Source organism: Heterodontus francisci, chromosome 9 (assembly GCF_036365525.1).
Source record: "Heterodontus francisci isolate sHetFra1 chromosome 9, sHetFra1.hap1, whole genome shotgun sequence".
Taxonomy (NCBI): Eukaryota; Metazoa; Chordata; class Chondrichthyes; order Heterodontiformes; family Heterodontidae; genus Heterodontus; species Heterodontus francisci.
The window spans coordinates 104,989,514-105,010,662 of record NC_090379.1 but is presented as its reverse complement, the minus strand read 5'-3'; the positions used below and the strand labels follow the sequence as shown (position 1 = coordinate 105,010,662).

The following is a 21,149-nucleotide window of genomic DNA, read 5'->3' as shown; positions in this document are numbered from 1 at the left end:
CACTGCCCATTACCCTAAACCCAGACACAGTCCATTACCCTAAACCCAGACACAGTCCATTACCCTAAACCCAGACACTGTCCGTTACCCTAAACCCAGACACAGTCCATTACCCTAAACCCAGACACAGTCCATTACCCTAAACCCAGACACTGTCCGTTACCCTAAACCCAGACACTGTCCATTACCCTAAACCCAGACACTGCCCATTACCTTAAACCCAGACACAGTCCATTACCCTAAACCCAGACACAGTCCATTACTCGAAACCCAGACACAGTCCATTACCCTAAACCCAGACACTGTCCATTACCCTAAACCCAGACACTGTCCATTACCCTAAACCCAGACACTGCCCATTACTCGAAACCCAGACACTGCCCATTACTCGAAACCCAGACACTGCCCATTACTCGAAACCCAGACACAGTCCATTACCCTAAACCCAGACACTGCCCATTACTCGAAACCCAGACACAGTCCATTACCCTAAACCCAGACACTGTCCATTACTCTAAACCCAGACACTGCCCATTACTCGAAACCCAGACACAGTCCATTACCCTAAACCCAGACACTGCCCATTACTCGAAACCCAGACATAGTCCATTCCCCTAAACCCAGACACTGTCCATTACCCTAAACCCAGACACTGTCCATTACCCTAAACCCAGACACTGTCCATTACCCTAAACCCAGACACTGCCCATTACCCTAAACCCAGACACAGTCCATTACCCTAAACCCAGACACTGTCCATTACCCTAAACCCAGACACAGTCCATTACCCTAAACCCAGACACTGCCCATTACCCTAAACCCAGACACTGTCCATTACCCTAAACCCAGACACAGTCCATTACCCTAAACCCAGACACTGTCCATTACCCTAAACCCAGACACAGTCCATTACCCTAAACCCGGACACTGTCCATTACCCTAAACCCAGACACTGCCTATTACCCTAAACCCAGACACTGCCCATTACCCTAAACCCAGACACAGTCCATTACCCTAAACCCAGACACTGTCCACTACTCTAAACCCAGACACTGCCCATTATCCTATAAACTACACTCTGTCCATTACACTAAACCCAGACACAGTCCATTACCCTAAACCCAGACACAGTCCATTCCCCTAAACCCAGACACTGTCCATTACGTTAAATCCTACACACTGTCTGTTACCCTAAACCCAGACACTGCCCATTACCCTAAACCCAGACACTGTCCATTACTCTAAACCCAGACACTGCCCATTATCCTAAACCCAGACACTGCCCATTATCCTAAACCCGGACACTGTCCATTACTCTAAACCCAGACACTGCCCATTATCCTAAACCCAGACACTGTCCATTATCCTAAACCCAGACACTGCCCATTATCCTAAACCCGGACACTGTCCATTACTCTAAACCCAGACACTGCCCATTATCCTAAACCCAGACACTGTCCATTATCCTAAACCCAGACACTGCCCATTATCCTAAACCCAGACACTGTCCATTATCCTAAACCCGGATACTGTCCATTACTCTAAACCCAGACACTGCCCATTATCCTAAACCCAGACACTGCCCATTATCCTAAACCCAGACACAGTCCATTACTCTAAACCCAGATACTGCCCATTATCCTATACACTACACTCTGTCCATTACCCTAAACCCAGACACTGTCCATTACTCTAAACCCAGACACTGTCCATTACCCTAAACCCAGACACTGCCCATTATCCTAAAGCCAGATACTGCCCATTACCCTACACCCAGATACTTGCCATTACCCTAAACTCTACACGCTGTCTGGTACTCCACACCCAGACACTGCCCATTATCCTAAACCCAGATACTGTCCATTACCCTAAACCCAGACACAGTCCATTACCCTAAACCCAGACACTGTCCATTATCCTATACACTACACTCTGTCCATTAACCTAAACCCAGACACTGTCCATTACTCTAAACCCTACACACTGTCCATTACTCTAAACCCAGACAGTTCCCATTACCCTAAACCCAGACACTGTCCATTACCCTAAACCCGGACACTATCCATTACCCTAAACCCAGACACTGCCCATTACCCTAAACCCAGATACTGTCCATTACTCTAAACCCAGACAGTGCCCATTACCCTAAACCCAGACACTGTCCATTACCCTAAACCCGGACACTATCCATTACCCTAAACCCAGACACTGTCCATTACTCTAAACCCAGACAGTGCCCATTACCCTAAACCCAGACACTGTCCATTACCCTAAACCCGGACACTATCCATTACCCTAAACCCAGACACAGTCCATTACCCTAAACCCAGACACTGTCCATTATCCGATACACTACACTCTGTCCATTAACCTAAACCAGACACAGTCCATTACCCTAAACCCAGACACTGTCCGATTCTCTAAACCCAGACACTGTCCATTACCCTAAACCCAGACACTGTCCATTATCCTAAACCCAGACACTGTCCATTATCCTATACACTACACTCTGTCCATTAACCTAAACCAGACACAGTCCATTACCCTAAACCCAGACACTGTCCGATTCTCTAAACCCAGACACTGTCCATTACCCTAAACCCAGACACAGTCCATTACCCTAAACCCAGACACTGTCCATTATCCTATACACTACACTCTGACCATTAACCTAAACCAGACACAGTCCATTACCCTAAACCCAGACACTGTCCGATTCTCTAAACCCAGACACTGTCCATTACCCTAAACCCAGATACTGTCCGTTATCCTAAACCCAGACACTGTCCATTACTCTAAACGCTACACACTGCCCATTACCCTAAACCAGACACAGTCCATTACCCTAAACCCAGACACTGTCCGATTCTCTAAACCCAGACACTGTCCATTACCCTAAACCAGACACAGTCCATTACCCTAAACCCAGACACTGTCCGATTCTCTAAACCCAGATACTGTCCATTATCCTAAACCCAGATACTGTCCATTACCCTAAACCCAGATACTGTATGTTACCCTAAACCCAGTTACTGTCCGTTACCCTAAACCCAGTTACTGTCCGTTACCTTAAACCCAGGTACTGTCCATTACCCTAAACCCAGATACTGTCCGTTATCCTAAACCCAGGTACTGTCCAGTACTCTAAACTCTACATGCTGTCCATTACCCTAAACCCAGATACTGTCCATTACCCTAAACCCAGATACTGTCCGTTATCCTAAACCCAGATACTGTCCAGTACTCTAAACCCTACATACTGTCCATTACCCTAAACCCAGATACTGTCCATTATCCTAAACCCAGATACTGTCCATTATCCTAAACCCAGACACTGTCCATTACCCTAAACTCAGATACTGTCCTTTACCCTAAACCCTACACACTGTTCGTTACCCTAAACCCAGACACTGTCCATTACACTGAACCCTACACAAAGTCCATTATCCTAAACCCAGACACTGTCCATTACCCTAAACACAGACACTGTCCATTACCCTAAACCCAGACACTGTCCATTACACTAAACCCTACACAAAGTCCATTATCCTAAACACAGACACTGACCATTACCCTAAACCCTACACACAGTCTGTAATCCTAAACACAGACACTGTCCATTACACTAAACCCAGACACTGTCCATTACACTAAACCCTACACAAAGTCCATTATCCTAAACACAGACACTGACCATTACCCTAAACCCTACACAAAGTCCATTATCCTAAACCCAGACACTGTCCATTACACTAAACACAGACACTGTCCATTACACTAAACCCTACACAAAGTCCATTATCCTAAACACAGACACTGACCATTACCCTAAACCCTACACAAAGTCCATTATCCTAAACCCAGACACTGTCCATTACCCTAAACACAGACACTGTCCATTACACTAAACCCAGACACTGTCCATTACCCTAAACACAGACACTGTCCATTACACTAAACCCAGACACTGTCCATGACCCTAAACACAGACACTGTCCATTACACTAAACACAGACACAGTCCATTATCCTAAACACAGACACTGACCATTACCCTAAACCCTACACAAAGTCCATTATCCTAAACCCAGACACTGTCCATTACCCTAAACACAGACACTGTCCATTACACTAAACCCAGACACTGTCCATTACCCTAAACACAGACACTGTCCATTACACTAAACCCAGACACTGTCCATTACCCTAAACCCAGACACTGTCCATTACACTAAACCCTACACAAAGTCCATTATCCTAAACCCAGACACTGTCCATTACCCTAAACACAGACACTGTCCATTACCCTAAACACAGACACTGTCCATTACACTAAACCCTACACAAAGTCCATTATCCTAAACACAGACACTGACCATTACCCTAAACCCTACACACAGTCTGTAATCCTAAACACAGACACTGTCCATTACCCTAAACACAGACACTGTCCATTACCCTAAACCCTACACACAGTCTGTAATCCTAAACACAGACACTGTCCATTACACTAAACCCAGACACTGTCCATTACACTAAACCCTGCACACAGTCTGTAATCCTAAACACAGACACTGTCCATTACACTAAACCCTACACAAAGTCCATTACACTAAACACAGACACTGTCCATTACCCTAAACACAGACACTGTCCATTACACTAAACCCTACACAAAGTCCATTATCCTAAACACAGACACTGACCATTACCCTAAACCCAGACACTGTCCATTACCCTAAACACAGACACTGTCCATTACCCTAAACCCTACACACAATCTGTAATCCTAAACACAGACACTGACCATTACCCTAAACCCTACACACTGTCTGTAATCCTAAACACAGACACTGTCCATTACCCTAAACACAGACACTGTCCATTACCCTAAACACAGACACTGTCCATTACCCTAAACCCTACACACTGTCTGTAATCCTAAACACAGACACTGTCCATTACCCTAAACCCAGACACTGTCCATTACCCTAAACCCAGACACTGCCCATTACACCAAACCCAGACACTGTCCATTACACTAAACCCAGACACTGTCCATTACACTAAACCCAGACACTGTCCATTACACTAAACCCAGACACTGCCCATTATCCTAAACCCAGACACTGTCCATTACACTAAACCCAGACACTGTCCATTACACTAAACCCAGACACTGTCCATCACACTAAACCCAGACACTGCCCATTATCCTAAACCCAGACACTGTCCATTACCCTAAACCCAGACACAGTCCATTACCCTAAACCCAGACACAGTCCATTACCCTAAACCCAGACACTGTCCGTTACCCTAAACCCAGACACAGTCCATTACCCTAAACCCAGACACAGTCCATTACCCTAAACCCAGACACTGTCCATTACCCTAAACCCAGACACTGTCCATTACCCTAAACCCAGACACTGCCCATTACCCTAAACCCAGACACTGCCCATTACCCTAAACCCAGACACAGTCCATTACCCTAAACCCAGACACTGCCCATTACCCTAAACACAGACACTGTCCATTACCCTAAACACAGACACTGTCCATTACCCTAAACCCTACACACTGTCTGTAATCCTAAACACAGACACTGTCCATTACCCTAAACCCAGACACTGTCCATTACCCTAAACACAGACACTGTCCATTACCCTAAACCCTACACACAGTCTGTTATGCTAAACCCAGACACTGTCCGTTACCCTAAACACAGACACTGTCCATTACACTAAACACAGACACTGTCCATTACCCTAAACACAGACACTGTCCATTACCCTAAACACAGACATTGTCCATTACCCTAAACACAGACATTGTCCATTACACTAAACCCTACACACAGTCCGTTATCCTAAACCCAGACACTGTCCGTTACCCTAAACACAGATACTGTCCGATATCCTAAACCCAGACACAGTCCGTTATCCTAAACCCAGACACTGTCCGTTACCCTAAACACAGACACTGTCCATTACCCTAAATCCTACACACTGTCCGTTACCTTGAACCCAGACAATGTCCATTACCCTAAATCCTACATTATGCCATTACCCTATACCCTAGCCTGTCCCTACACACTGGCCCTAAACACTCACGCTCTGATATGCATAGCGCTAAGTCCTTGACATGCGCTCTAGGTACTGTTCCTATCCCCGTCCCCATGTTCACTTCAATAAATCCTGCGCACTGTCTCACCTTTACCCGGGACAACATCAATATTTCCTTCCTTACCTTCCACAGCTAAAAAGGCCTTCTTCGAATTAACATGAATGCCTTTCACACTCGCCATGCACCAATACCAGCCCATGTGTATCTGCTGCACCTTCACCAACCTGAGAAAGGGATATGGATACAAACAGAGATTTATCACAGTGAAACTTAGAGCAAATAAGTAAGTTTTGTTCATGTATTAAAATAACATCACTGACTTAATTCAAAGAGCCAGCCCCAGGCTTCAAGTATTTCTGTTTTTCTCTTTCCCCAGTATTTCTGTGGAGAAATGGTTCACATGCTGTGGAACTTAACCACACAGATGGGAAAGGTCAAAGTTCAATTTGCGGTCTAGACCCAGGTATGTGATTTGAGCCGGGTCAGTGACAGTGCCTGTACAACTGATGTCAGTGCCCCCTGTCATGTTGAGAATTCTAGCTCCTGATGGCCATTTAAATGGAAAGCACCCACTTGTAGACAGCAGGTGAGGCCAATGCCAGGTACAAATGTGATTCCCCTTCCTGCCGCGGTCAGAAAACATGAGCAATGTTTGGGGTCACACACCAAGAAAGGCCACTTCGGTGATAAACCTCTTTGCATTTCTACCGTGCCTTTCACGACGTTAGGATTTCTTAAATCGCTTTACAGCCAACAAACTACTTTTGGAGTGTAGTATGTAGGAAACAAAGCAGCCAGTTTATGCACAGTAAGATCCCACAAACAGCAATGAGATAATGTCCAGATAATCTATTTTAGACATGTTGGTTGAGGCATATATACTGGCTGGGATGCTGAGGGCGAATACCCTTACTCTTCTTCAGAAGAATGCCATAATCACATCGAATTGTCTCGGTTTAACATCAGTACTGCGTCAACCTAGATTTTTATGCTCACGTCTCTGGAGTGGGACTTGAGCCCACAACCTTCGGAGGCAGAGATGAGAGCGATATCCACTGAACCACAGCTGATAGCACAACATAGCACTGCTGAACTATGTGTATTGGACACAAGCGTGACTCATCAGTAGAGAAAGGGAGGAAAACGAAAACAAATTTTCTCTCGTTAAACACGCACGGAAGACAACTCAGAAGGAGGCAGAACATCATGTGGCATAAGCACGTGACCCGACAGCCTGACTGAGAATGAGAATTTGCTATGGATTAGTAGTCAAAGGCCCAGCCTTACATTGTACCATCTGATGGTGCAGCACTCATTTTAGTCATTTCCTCCCTGATGTCAGTCTTTTTGTTGCTTCAGCCAATACTGAGATAGCGACATTTCAATAACCTTAGCAGCCCCTCAGTTGGGGAACGGAATAACCCACTGCACTAGAGTATGTACAATGACCTCCCAGCATCCATTACCTTAAACCCTACACATTGGCCTTAGCTCCAGTTCGAGTTTCAAGTCAAGAAGTAATCTTAATCTGACTGGTGGTCACCATAGCAAGAAAAAAATGATTTGCATTTGTATAGTGCCTTTCACGACCTCAGGACATCCCAAAGTGCTTCGCCACTAGTAAGGTACTTTTGAAGTGTAGTCACTATTGTAATGTAGCAAATGCTGCAGCCAATTTATGCACAGCAAACTCTCATTAAATCAGTGAGATAAATAATGAGATAATCTGTTTTAATGATGTTGGTTGGGGAGTAAATATTGTCCAGGACACTGAGGCAGAACTCTGTTACTGTTCTTCAAACTGGTAGCATGGAATCTTTTACATCCAGCTGAGTGGGCAGATGGGACCTCAGTTTAATATCTCATCCAAAAGACAACACCTCCAACAGTACAGCACTCACTCAGTACTACACTGGAAGCATCAGCCAAGATTTTGTGCTCAAGTCTTTGGAGTGGGCCTGGAACTCATTCAGGTAACAGAACGCCTGTTTGGGTTTTCGGGATTACCTGACAGCGCTCAGAAAGAGGTCCTCGCCAAGGACCATGCTGGTGAAATCCGCATCTTGCAGCTCTTTGCCGTCCTTCAGCCAGTGAATAGCAGGAAATTCCGAGAACCCCTTCAACTGACATCGCATCTGGGCATTCAGACCCAGTGAGACTGTGAGATTGGTGGGATCGACCACGAACTCCAGCCCTGTGAAAAGAAAAAGAAAGGATTAAGAAATTGCTCGTGAAGTTTTTCCTACTGAATGCTGAAGATGGACATCAACAGATTTAAGCCAACTTAAAGGTATTGGCTTTGCCCCATTCACCTCCCAGGCTGCATTTTCTGGAAAGGGTTAGATTTCCAGATTCACAAACAAGAAATGCTGGAAATACTCATCAGGTCTGTGGAGAGAGAAGCAGAGTTAACGTATATTTTCCTTTTTCCTCAATCGAGGATTTCCCCCCACTGTGGTTGACAGGACCCTCAACTGTGTCTGGCCCATTTCCTGCACCTCTACCCTCACCCCTTCCCCTCCCTCCCAGAACCGTGACAGGGTTCCCCCTTGTCCTCACTTTCCACCCCATCAGCCTTCACATTCGCCATTTCCGCCACCCCCAGTGTGATGCCACTACCAAACGCACCTTCCCCTCCCTTCCCCGTCAGCATTCCGAAGAGATCGTTTCCTCCGCGACACCTCCACTACCCCCACCACCTCGTCCCCTTCCCATGGCACCTTCCCCTGCAATCGCAGGAGGTGTAATACCTGCCCATTTACCTCCTCTCTCCTCACTATCCCAGGCCCCAAACACTCCTTTCAGGTGAAGCAGCGATTTACTTGTACTTCTTTCAATGTAGTATACTGTATTCGCTGCTCACAGTGTGGTCTCCTCTACATTGGGGAGACCAAGCGCAGACTGGGTGACCACTTTGCGGAACATCTCCGCTCAGTCCGCAAGCAGGACCCCGAGATTCCGGTTGCTTGCCATTTTAACACATCCCCCCTGCTCCCATCTCTGTCCTGGGATTGCTGCAGTGTTCCAGTGAACGCAAGCTCGAGGAACAGCATCTCATCTACCGATTAGGCATGCTGCAGCCTGCTGGACTGAACATTGAGTTCAATAATTTCAGAGCATGACAGACCCCCCTTTAATTTTAATTTTTAGCTACTTTATCTTTTTTATTTTTGATGTGTTTATTTTATTTTAGTTTGTTTCTACTGTGCCTACCCACTGTTTTTTTCATGTTCGTGCTTGGGACCAAGCTGCTCAGTTCTCTATCAATTAACACCCTCTCTGTACTAACGCTTTGTCTTTCACCACACCATTAACATACCGTTTGCCTTTGCTCCATGACCTTCTGGTCAGTTATTCTCTGTGACCTTGTCCTATCAACACCTTCTCTTTTGTTATCTCTTGCCCCACCCCAGCTTTATTTGCTTCAAACCTATTACATTTCTAACATTTGCCAGTTCTGATGAAGGGTCACTGATCTGAAACATTAACTCTGCTTCTCTCTCCACAGGTGCTGCCAGACCTGCTGAGTATTTCCAGCATTTCTTGTTTGTGTTTCAGATTTCCAGCATCTGCAGTATTTTGCTTTTAATTTAGATCCCCTGATTGTCTTGTGAGAAAAGGGCCAACTGGTCTCGCATGAAGCCATACCGAACAAGTATGGCTTATATTCCCTTGAACCCACAAACAATTAAGGGATGATCTAATTGAGGTGGTTAAGAGATCAAAGGAGTTGCTATGGTAGATGGAGAAAAACTATGTCCTGTTGTGGCGGAGTCCAGAACAAGGGGGCATAACCTGAAACGTGGAGCTAGGCTGTTCAGGGGTGATGTCAGAAAGGACTTCTTCACACAAAGGGTAGTGGAAATCTGGAACTCTCTCTCCCAAAAAAGCTGTTGAGGTTGGGGGTTAACTGCAAACTTAAAAACTGAGATAAGGATATGAAGGTTACAGAAGTAAGGCGGGTAGATGGAATTAGGATACAGATCAGTGTCGATGTAATTAAATGATGGAAGAGGCTCTATGGGCTGAATGGTCTTCTCCTGTTCCTATGTTCCAAAGCTCAGGTTCAATCACCAGCTCATACTGAGCTAGCTGATCCCCGGCAAAGCTGCAGTTGGTGTTCTTAATTGGCCGTACCAACCCTCGGATGTGGCGGGACGGTGGCATGGTAGGGATGATTGGAGGTGAAATTGACCAGGCTTCCCATTCCTGACTGCTATCCAGCAACCCTTTGAAGGGAAGTGGTTTATTGTCCCATATGTTGAGGTTGATTGTCTTGGATCGCCTGTGAAGAACCAGGAGACAGTTTGATCAACTGATGTTTTACACAGAGCAAGTGAATGAGTAGAGGTTTCTCCATTGGATCTTTGGCCTTGTCTTCTTTCTAGGAGAGTGCCCATGGTCCTAATGCTGGTTGGTGCTCTTTCCTGCTAGGTATCAGCCTTAACTCAGTCATGTATCCTCAAGACCCACTCCAAAGACCCGAGCACATATACCAGCCTAACACTCCGGTGTCATACTGAGGGAGTGCTGCACTGTTGGAGGTGTCTTTGGATGAGATATAAAACCAAAGTTCTGTTTGTCCTCTCAGGTGGGCAGAAAAGATTCAGCGACACAAGTCAAAGAACAGGGGTGTTCTTCCTGATGTCTTGGCCAATAATTATCCCTCAACCAATATCACTGAAACAGATTATCTGGTCATTATCATGTTGCTATTTGTGGGATCTTGCTGTGTGCAAATTGTCTGCTGTGTTTCCTACATTACAACAGTAACTACACTTCAAAAAACACTTCATTGGCTGTGAAGTTATTTTGGGACATTCAAAGGTTGGGAAAGACGTTATAGAAATCCAAGTCATTCTTTTTTTCAATAGTCTCTCCGCAGGGGAATGAAGAACCTCCACTTGTCATCTCAGAAACAGCGTGGAGCCATCTCACTGCATGCCCAATGTAGTTGGCCAGAGGCTGACACATTTGAGAGTCATAGAGTTATTACTGCACAGAAGGAGGCCATCTGGCCCATCAAGTCCATGCCGGCTCCCTGTAGAGCAATTCAGCCAATCCCACCACCCCCTCCCCCACCCCCACCCGCCCCGATCTATCCCCGTAGTCCTGCAAGTTTCTTTCCTTCAAATGCCTATCCAATTTCCTTTTGAAATCACTGATTGTCTCTGCTTCCAACACCCTCGTAGGCAGTGAGTTCCAGGTCATTACCACTTGCTGTGTAAAAACGTTCTTCCTCACATTTCCCCTCCATCTCTTGCCCTAAAGCTTCAATCTGTGTCCCCTGGTCCCTGTATCATCAGCTAATGGGAACAGCTTTTCTTTGTCTATCTGATTTAAACCTGTCATAATCTTGTACAACTTCATCAAATCTCCCCGCAATCTCCTTTGCTCCCAGGAGATTGGTGGAATCAACCACGAGCCCCAGCTTCTCCAACCTAACCTTGTGGCTAAAGTCCCTCATCCCTGGAACCATTCTGGCACCTCTGCACCCTGTCAAAGGCCCTCAGATCCTTTCTAAAGTATGGTGATTAGAACCGGACACAATACTCTAGTGTGGCCTAACCAGAACTTTATAAAGGTTCTGTAAAACTTCCCTACTTTTGTATTCAATATCTCTATTTCTGAAGTCCAAGATCCCATTTGCTTTACTAACCAAACTCTCAATATATGTCCTGCCACCTTCAAAGATCGATGCACATGTACCCCCAGGTTCTTCTGTTCCTGCACACTTTAGAACTGTGCCATTAAGCATTTATTGCCTCTCCCTATCCCTTCTGCGAAAAGGCATCACCTCACACGTGTCAGTATTAAATTCCATCTGCCACTTGTCTGCCCATTCTACTAACCTATTTATGTCCCGTTGCGATCGATTTGTAACATCCTCACTGTTTGCCACACCTCTGTGAAGTGATCCATTTTGGCAGGAAGAACGAGGAGAGACAATATAAAATAAAGGATAAAATTCGAAAGGGTGACCTGGAGGTATAGGTGCACAAATCATTGATGTTGGTAGGGCAGGTTGAGGAAGTGGTTAATAAGGCATACAGAAACCTTGGCTTTATAAAGAGAGGTATAGAGTACAAAATCAAGGGTGTTATGGTGAACCTTTATAAAATGCTGGTTTGCCTCAACCTGAGTTGTTTTCAATTCTGAGCACCACCCTTTAGGAAGGATGTGAAGGCCTCAGCGAGGATACAGAAAAGATTTATGGGAATGGTTCCAGGGATGAGGGACTTCAGTTACAAGGACAGATTGGAGAAGCTGGGTCTGTTCTCCATTAGAGAAGAGAAAGTCAAGAGGAGATTTGATAGAGGTGTTCAAAATCAGAGGAACATAGGAAGGAACATAGGAACATAGGAGCAGGAGTAGGCCATTCAGCCCATCGAGCCTGCTCCGCCATTCAATAGGATCATGGCTGATCATCCACTTCAAATCCTTTTTCCCGCACTATCCTCATATCCCCTTATGTCATTTGTATTTAGAAATTTGTCGATCTCTGCTTTAAACATACTCAATGACTGAGCTTCCACAGCCCTCTGGGGTAGAGAATTCCAAATATTCACAACCCTCTGAGTAAAGAAAGTTCTCCTTATCTCTGTCCTAAGTGGTTTCCCCCTTATTTTGAAATTGTGTCCCCTGGTTCTAGACTCCTCAACCAGGGGAAACATCTTACCTGCATCTACCCTGTCTCTCCCTTTAAGTATTTTGTAGGTTTCAATGAGATCACCTCTCATTCTTTGAAACTCTAGAGAATACAGGCCCAGTTTCCCCAATCTTTCTTCATAGGACGGTCCTGCCATTCCAGGAACGAGTCTGGTGAACTTTCGTTGCACTCCCTCTATGGCAATAATATCTATCCTAAGGTAATGGGACCAAAACTACACACAGTACTCCAGGTGCAGTCTAACCAAGGTTCAATACAATTGAAGCAAGACTTCACTCATGAGGGGGTCTGGACAGAGTAGGTAGGGAGAATCTGTTCCCATTGGCAGACAGGTCGAGAAACAGAGGACACTGATTTAAAGTGAATGGCAAAAGAACCAAAGGCGATGTGAGGAAAAACATTTTTACACAGTGAGTGGTTAGGATCTGGGATGCACTACCTGAGAGTTTGGTGGAGGAAGATTCAATCTTGGTTTTCAAAAGAGAATTGGATAATTATCTGAAGAGAAAAAATTTGCAGGGCTTTGGGGAAAAGACGAGGGAGTGGGACTAGGTGAGTTGCTCTTGCAGAGAGCCAGCACAGACATGATGGGCTGAATGGCCTTCTTCTGTGCAGTAACTATTCGATGATTCGAGGTCCTACCTCCAAGTTTGGTGTCATCAGCAATTTTTGAAATTTTACTCTGTGTTCCAATACCCAAGTCACTTATATATATTAAAAAAGCAGTGGTCCTAGCACTGATCCTTGGGGAACACAATTGTCTACCATCCTCCAGTCTGAAAAACAATCATTTACCATGACTCGTTGCTTTCTGCACTTAAGCCAATTTTTTTATCCGAGCTGACACTGACTTCTATTCCATGAGCCTCAATTTTGTTAACCAGCCTCATGGTCACATTTCATCAGTATTGAAATGGCAAGCTGCCAGGACTGATCAAGAAGTTGGGGACAGAGGACAACCAGTAACCCATGCAGAACCGAGCCAGCAAAACAAAGGAGGGCCCAGCCAATCGGTGGGGGGGAGGAGAGGAGGTTTGATGGGCAACAATATTGGCAGGGGAAGAATTTTTAAAGAGGAAGAGGAAATACACAGAACAGCTGCCTTGGCAAATGTAACATTCAGGGAAAAACTTGGGTATGGATAAGAAGTTGGCTGAGTTTGGGAGAAGGGCACCAGGATGAAGCATTCGAGAGAAGATACAAGGTTTACAGGGAACTGGAAGAGACAAATAGTAGTAGAATGAAGAGTAGTTCAGAAGTAGGAGATCAGATGGGGGAACATCTGAGGCAGACTAAGATGGAGTTTAGAGTGCACGTGCGTAAATGCACAGAACTTGGTAAATAAGGTTGGTGAGTTGCAAGCTCAAGTAGCCACAGAGGATTATGATGTGCAGATTACAATTACAGAGATCTGACTTAAACAAGGGGAGCAATGAGCACTTAATATTCCTGGCGACAGTGCATTTGGGAAAGCTAGGGAAAGAAAAAATGGAGAAGGAGAGTGTGTGGGTGGTGGTGTTATTGATGGAAGACACTGTTACAGCACTAGGAAGAGATTATGTTCTTGAAGGGTCAAAGACAGAATCTATTTGGTTAGAATTAACGTACAATAGAGGAGCTATTGCACTGCTGTGTTTAAACTATAGGCCAACAAATAGTAGGAAGGAGACAAAGTAGAACGTCTATCTTAATAACTCCACCATATTGAAATAACTTTCGGCCCGATACCATTTCCATCAAATTGTTGAAGAATTCAAACTGATTTTGCTGATGAATGCATTATTCGCTCATTGGGTGATGCATCCCAGGTTGCTGAGGGAAGAAAGGGTGAAAGTTGCAGAGGTCCTTGCCACAATCTTCCAATTCTCCTTAGATATGGGAGTGGTGCAGCAGGACTGGAGCATTGCAAACAGATTCACAGAATTGTTACAGTGCAGAAGGGGGTCATTCGGCCCATCGTGTCTGCACCAGCTTTCCGAAAGAGCAATTCACTCAGTTCCTTTCCCCCACCTTCTCCCCGTAACTCTGCACATTCTTCCCTTTCATGTATGTCTAATTCCCTTTTGAATATTTCAGTTGAACCTACTGCCAGGCTACCACCTGCAGACATCACTATTAAAGGAGCCCTCTCAATCTAAGTGAAGCTGGTATGTGATCACTGCAGTTGCTCGCAGAAAATGTGTGACCGCTTCTCAGGCAGCTGCCATGACACCTGGGCCTTGTGCCAGTCCCGGCTGCCACCGCTGTTCACTGAACTGGCTCAGATGGAGGGGTGGCTTCTTGGAGTTAAGGGCTATCCTTTGCAGACATGGCTCCCGACACCGGTGAGTGACTCCACCACTGCTGCAGAGGAGAGATACAACGCCAGCCACTGAGCTACATGAGCCACCATCGAGCAGGAGATCGGCATGCTGAAAGAGTGCCTGCAATGCCTGGATGGATAGGGTGATGCCCTGTACTACAGGCTGAAAAGGCCAGCTCCTTTCTTTGTTGCTCTGCACAACTACGCACCCAATAGGCCTGGCATGATGAGGAGAGACGTCAACAAGATTCCTCCTTGGACTATGAGAACCCTGAGGACATACAATATGAAAGACGCATGGGAGGGCAGATTGCTCCCAGGCTCTGCACGCAGGGCTAGCAGTGAGGTAGGGACGTATGGAAGTGGCTTATCAGACAAAGGCTGTCTGCTCCATAGGAACTGACATGAGCTCTGCAAGCCACACATCACCTTCTCTCACCTGCTGTGCACCAGGCCACATCTGCAGCATCCCTGTGTAAACCATTAGAGGCAGCAGCTGACTGAGCCAATGTCCATTTCACTGCATCCATGGAGACGCTCATGAGTAATGGTGGCATGGCAATGATGTTATTGCATACCTTGGCTCTTCTGAAGGGCCAACGGTGCAAAGGGATGTGACATTGGCGCTACATGCTGGCACACATTATTCACACAGAGAAAAGGCGAGGAACATTTAGTGAAAGATGTATTTACATTGTTGTGACACCTGTGCATTCCCATTTGTGTCAGTGTGTTCTCTGTAAACCCCTGTAATACTGTTTATGGTGTATTTAAGTCTCACGTCCTGGAATGTGCAAATTTAAGATTATTCACCCAGGTGCGGCACGCCTACAAGAAGGAATGTTACACTTGAGTGGGAGAAGAGGATCACAACTTCACAGGACACTGGGACACAGCAGGGTAAGTATGTGGCAGCAAAGCAGAAAGTGCTGGGGTAACTCAGCAGGTCAGGCAGCATCAGTGGAGAGAGAAGCAGAGTTAACTTTCAGGTCTGTGAACTTGGACAAGTTAACTCTGTTTCTCTCTCCACAGATGCTGCCTGACCTGCTGGATTTCTGCAGCACTTTCTGCTTTGCTGCCAGATTGACAGCAGCCCCATTCTTCAGTAGTCAGGTAAGTATTTCTTTGACAGCTGTTAGGAAGCAGGTGCTGGGGCGCTTAAAATAGGGCCCCAACACCTGCTGCACAGCTGTCAAAGGGTTCCTCACTGTGCCGAATGTCTCACCTCTCCCCACGTAATATCTGGGGGGGTGGCTCGGCGCAGTGATGCTAGTGAACCCCCGCGTATAATATTGCGGAGGCTCCGCGGGAGCAGCTAAATGTGGGCGCCGCGCTGAGTTGAAAGGGCACCGCCGCACAGTGCGGCGCCCAATTAAAATTCAGCCCCTGGTCTCTAATCGGCCCTACTCCTCATTTTACCACCCTTTTACTATTTATATGCCTATAGAAAACTTTGGGATTTCCTTTCATGCTAGCTGCCAGTCTCCTTTCATGCTCTTTCTTTGCTTCTCTTATTTGCTTTTTCACTTCCCCTCTATATCTCCTATATTCAGCCTGGTTCTCAATAGTATTTTCTACCTGACATCTGTCATAAGCACACTTTTTCTCTATCTTAATCTCTACTTCTTTTGTCATCCAGGGAGCTCTGGATTTGTTTGCCCTACCTTTCCCCTTCAAGGGAACATACCTTGACTGTGCCTCAACTATCTCGTCTTTGAAGGTAGCCCATTGTTCAGCTACCGTTTTTCTGACCAGCCTTTGACTCCAGTTTATTTGGCCCAGATCTGTTCTTACCCCACTGAAGTTGGCTTTCCCCCAGTTAATTATTCTTACTTTGGATTGTTATTTGTCCTTTTCCATCGTCAGCCTAAACCTTATGATACAATGATCACTATCCCCTAAATGATCATCTACTAATACTTGATCCACTTGGCCTACCTCATTCCCAAGAACCAGGTCTAGCAGTGCCTCCTTTCTCATTGGAGTAGAAATATACTGCTGTAGAAAATTTTCCTGAACACACTCTAGGAACTCTTGTCCCTTACTGCCCTGACAACACCGAGCAATGTAACCGCACCTTTTTTATTCCTTAGCTCTAGCCAAATTGATTCTGTCCTCGACCCCTCTGGGACATCCTTTTCCTCCAAGACTGCAATGCTCTCCTTAATCAATACCGCCACCCCTCCCCCTTTTTTCCCTTTCCTATCTTTCCTGAACACCTTGTATCCAGGAATATTTAACACTCAGTCCTGCCCTTCTTTGAGCCAGGTCTCTGTTATAGCTACAACATTATTTTTCCACATGGCAATCTGCACCTGTACCTCACCAATCTTATTAACCACACTCTGTGCATTCACATATATGCACATTAACCCTGATTTAGACTTTAATAATTTCACCCTTAATCTGACCCCACCTAATAACTTACTATTCCCTACTCTAGTGCTATCTCTCCCAGTATTCTTTGCACCTTGGTATTCCTCTCTGATATTTCCTCCTGGTTCCCACACCCCTGACAAGTTACCAGTTTTGCTTCCCTCCAATCTGAACTCCCTGTCAGGTTTCCATCCCCCTGCCAATTTAGTTTAAACCCTCCCCAACAGCACTAGCAAATCTCCCTTTGAGGATATTAGTCCCAGTCCTGCTAAGATGCAAACCATCCATCTTGTACAGGTTCCACCTGCCAACTTGTCCCAATGCCTCAGAAATCTGATGCCCTCCCTCCTACACCAATTCTCCAGTCACATGTTCAATTGCTCAATTCTCCTATTCCTATGCTCACCTGCACGCGGGACTCGAGAAATCCTGAGATTACTGTAAAATCTGCTTTCAGGACCTCATCCCCCTTCCTACCTATGTTATTGGTCCCAACACGGACCATGATCTCTGGATATGCACCCTCCCCCAGAAGAATATCCTGTAGCCGCTCTGTGACATCCTTCACCCTGGCATCAGGGAAGCAACAAACCATCCTGCAGTCACAGCTACGGCCACAGAAACGCCTGTCTGTTCCCCTAACTAATGAGTCCACTATCATTATTGCTCTTCCACTCTTCTTCCTCCCCTCCTGTGCAGCTGAGCCACCTGTGGTGCCACAAACTCGGCTCTGACTGCACTTCTCTGAAGAACCATTGCCCTCACCAGCATCCAAAATGGAAAACTGATGACAGAGTGAGATCATCTCAGGGATTCCAGCACTGCCTGCCTAGTTCTCTTAGACTATCTGGCAGTCACCCATTCCCTATCTGCCTGCATGCTCATAACCTGTGGTGTGACTACCTCCCTAAACGTGCTATCTACGTAGTTCTCTGCCTTGCGGATGCACCACAGTGACTCCAGCTGCTGCTTGAGTTCTGAAATCCGAAGCTCAAGCTTGTGCAGCCAGTGACACTTCCTGCAGATGTGTTTGTCTAGGACATATGATGTGTCCATGACTTCCCACAGGCCACAGGCTGTACATTCCACTCGGCTGAGCTGCCCTCCAATACCTTAACTTTACAGACTATTCATTATAAATAGAATAGCTTACCAGTTACTCACCAGCCAGCACCTTCCACTGCACCGAAGTAAGAACCAAATGCTGGAAGGTTAAAAAATAGCAGAAAAAAGGAGCACCTTCTCCCCCCTTCACTGAACTCCCCACTCACCAAACTCATATCTCCACATTCTGCTTACAATCTGCACTCTGTTTCAAACTGCACCCAGACCTTTGTATTTATACTACCTCTGAAGCTGAAACTGTAGATTGGACTGGTTAGTTACTCTGCAGTTGAGCTTGTTACTCCCTGCCTAAGGCTGGAAGAAACTTACTTTACTTTACTTTCTTAACTTACTTTATCTAGAAGGTAAATCCCAGTTAAATGCTAACTGCTGACCAGATTTTAGAAAGATATTGACACTTAAAATCCTCACTCACCAAACTCGTATCTCCACACTCTGCTTACAATCTGCACGCTGTTTTCAATTGTTACAATCCTGTTCAGAAAGTGGAGAGAGGTAAACTCGCCAATTACAGGCCAGTCAGTCTATAACACTAGTGTTGGGAAAGCTTTTAGAGCCATTAATCCAGGACAGAATTAATTGACACTTGGAAAAATTTGGGTTAATAATGGAAAGCCAGCATGGATTTGTTAAAAACTAATTGTGTTTGACTAACTTGACTCATTTCTGTGAGGAAGTGGATGAGGGTAGTGCAGTTGATGCTGTGTAGATGGATTTTCAAATATAATAAACTTCTTAGCAAAACTGAAACCCGTGGGTTTAAAGGGGCAGTTGAAGGGGCAGTGGCTGCGTGGATATGGGATTGGCTAAAGGGCAGAAAGCAGAGAGTAGTGGTGAATGGATGTTTTTTCAGACTGGAGGGAAGTGTGCAGTGGTGCCCCCAGGGGCTGGTGCTGGAACCAATGTAAAATTCTGTTTTTGTATGTGGCCAGTTTTTTCAACGTTCAGTACCTTTACATTTTTTTGTGCGACCGCAGCAGGTGTGCTATTTAGCACGGACAAGGCCTGCGCAGTACCTTCCAGGCTATTCCGCGGCCATGCACACAAGCAGCTTAGCAGGGACATTGGCTGGGACTATTGCTCTTTTTGCTCCATTAGTTACTTGGATTTGGATATACAAGGCGTCATTTCAAAGTTTGCAACAGAACGCAGAAATATGGTAAACAGTGAGAAGGATAATAAAAGACTTCAGGAAGAGATAGACTGGTAAAATTGGCGAACAAATGGCAGATGAAATTTAACGCAGAGAAGTGTGAAGTGATTCATTTCGGTAGGAAGAATGAGGAGAGGCAATATAAACTAAATAGTAGAATTTTAAAGGGGGAGCAGGAACAGGGAGACCTGAGGGTATACATACAAAGGTAGCAGGACCAATTGAGAAGGATGTTAAAAAGGCATATGGGATTCTTGGCTTTATAAAGAGAGACTTAGAATACAAAAACAAGGAAGTTATGCTAAAGCTTTCTAAAACACCTGTTAAGCCATAGCTAGAATATCATGTCCAATTCTGGGCACCACATTTCAGGAATTGAAAGGGTGCAGAAGAGATTTGCTACAATGGTACAATGGATGAAAGACTTTTATATGAAGGGACGAGAGAAACCGAGGTTGTTCTTCTTAGAACAGAGAAGGTTAAGGGGAAATTTGAAAGAGTTGTTCAAAATCTTGAAGAGTTTTGATAGAGTAAATAAGGATAAACTGTTTCCAGTACCAGAAGGGTCAGTAACCAGAGATAACAGACTTAAAGTAATTGGTAAAAGAACCAAAGGTGTCATGAGGGAATAAAAATGTAAAGCAGCAAGTCATTATGATCTGGAATGCACTGGATGAAAGGGTAGTGGAAGCAAATTCAAAGATAAGAAAATTGGATAAATGCTTGAAAAGAAAAAAATGCACAGTACTATGGGGAAAGAGCAGGGGGAGTGGGAGAAATTGGACAGTTCTTTCAAAGACCTGCCACAGGTGCAATGAGCTGAATGGCCTCTATCTGTGCGATATCATTCCATAGTTCAGAAAGGCAGAAAACAACTGGTACTTGTTTGAGGAAATACAAAAGGGTGGGAAGGACAAGCACTGAGTGGGGTACTCAAGAGCTTGGCTGGGATCAATACCGTTTCTGCTTTACGTAAATGACTTGGATGCTGAAACACAATGCAACATGGTCAAATTTGCAGATGAGGGCAAACCAGGGGGTGAAGTGGAATTGGAGGAGGGAGCTCAGAAATTACACAATGAGTTGGAAAAAATAGGCAAGGGGAAGAAACAATGGCAGGTGAGATTTAATGAGACAAGTGTAAGGCAAGAAAAATTGGATGACAGCACACTCCATGAATGCTGTTGAAATAGCTAAGGATGAATATGAAAGGTGGCTAGGAGGGTTGCTAGACTTGACTGTCAAAATATACAAAATATGCAGTGCAGCAATCAATAAAATCAGTTAGCTCAGTTGCTTAGTGTGTGGTTCTAATAATAGCAAGGCTGTGGGTTTAATTTCTGTGCTGGCCATGTACCCTGCATGGCAATGCTTTGTCTTCGACCAAGTCAATAGTTG

At 45.3% G+C, this 21,149-nt stretch overlaps 1 protein-coding gene across 1 annotated transcript in view; it reads right to left on the bottom strand.

Annotated features, from left to right (window-relative positions):
• The window catches only part of tyro3 (TYRO3 protein tyrosine kinase), a 339,850-nt gene that overhangs the window by 296,446 nt on the left and 22,255 nt on the right, over positions 1-21,149 (bottom strand). The window contains exons 2-3 of the mRNA XM_068039626.1: positions 8,133-8,319; positions 6,249-6,349 (exon numbers count right to left, since the gene is read on the bottom strand). Of these exons, the coding sequence (XP_067895727.1) occupies positions 6,249-6,349; positions 8,133-8,319 (288 nt within the window). The remainder of the gene's footprint in view (positions 1-6,248; positions 6,350-8,132; positions 8,320-21,149) is intronic.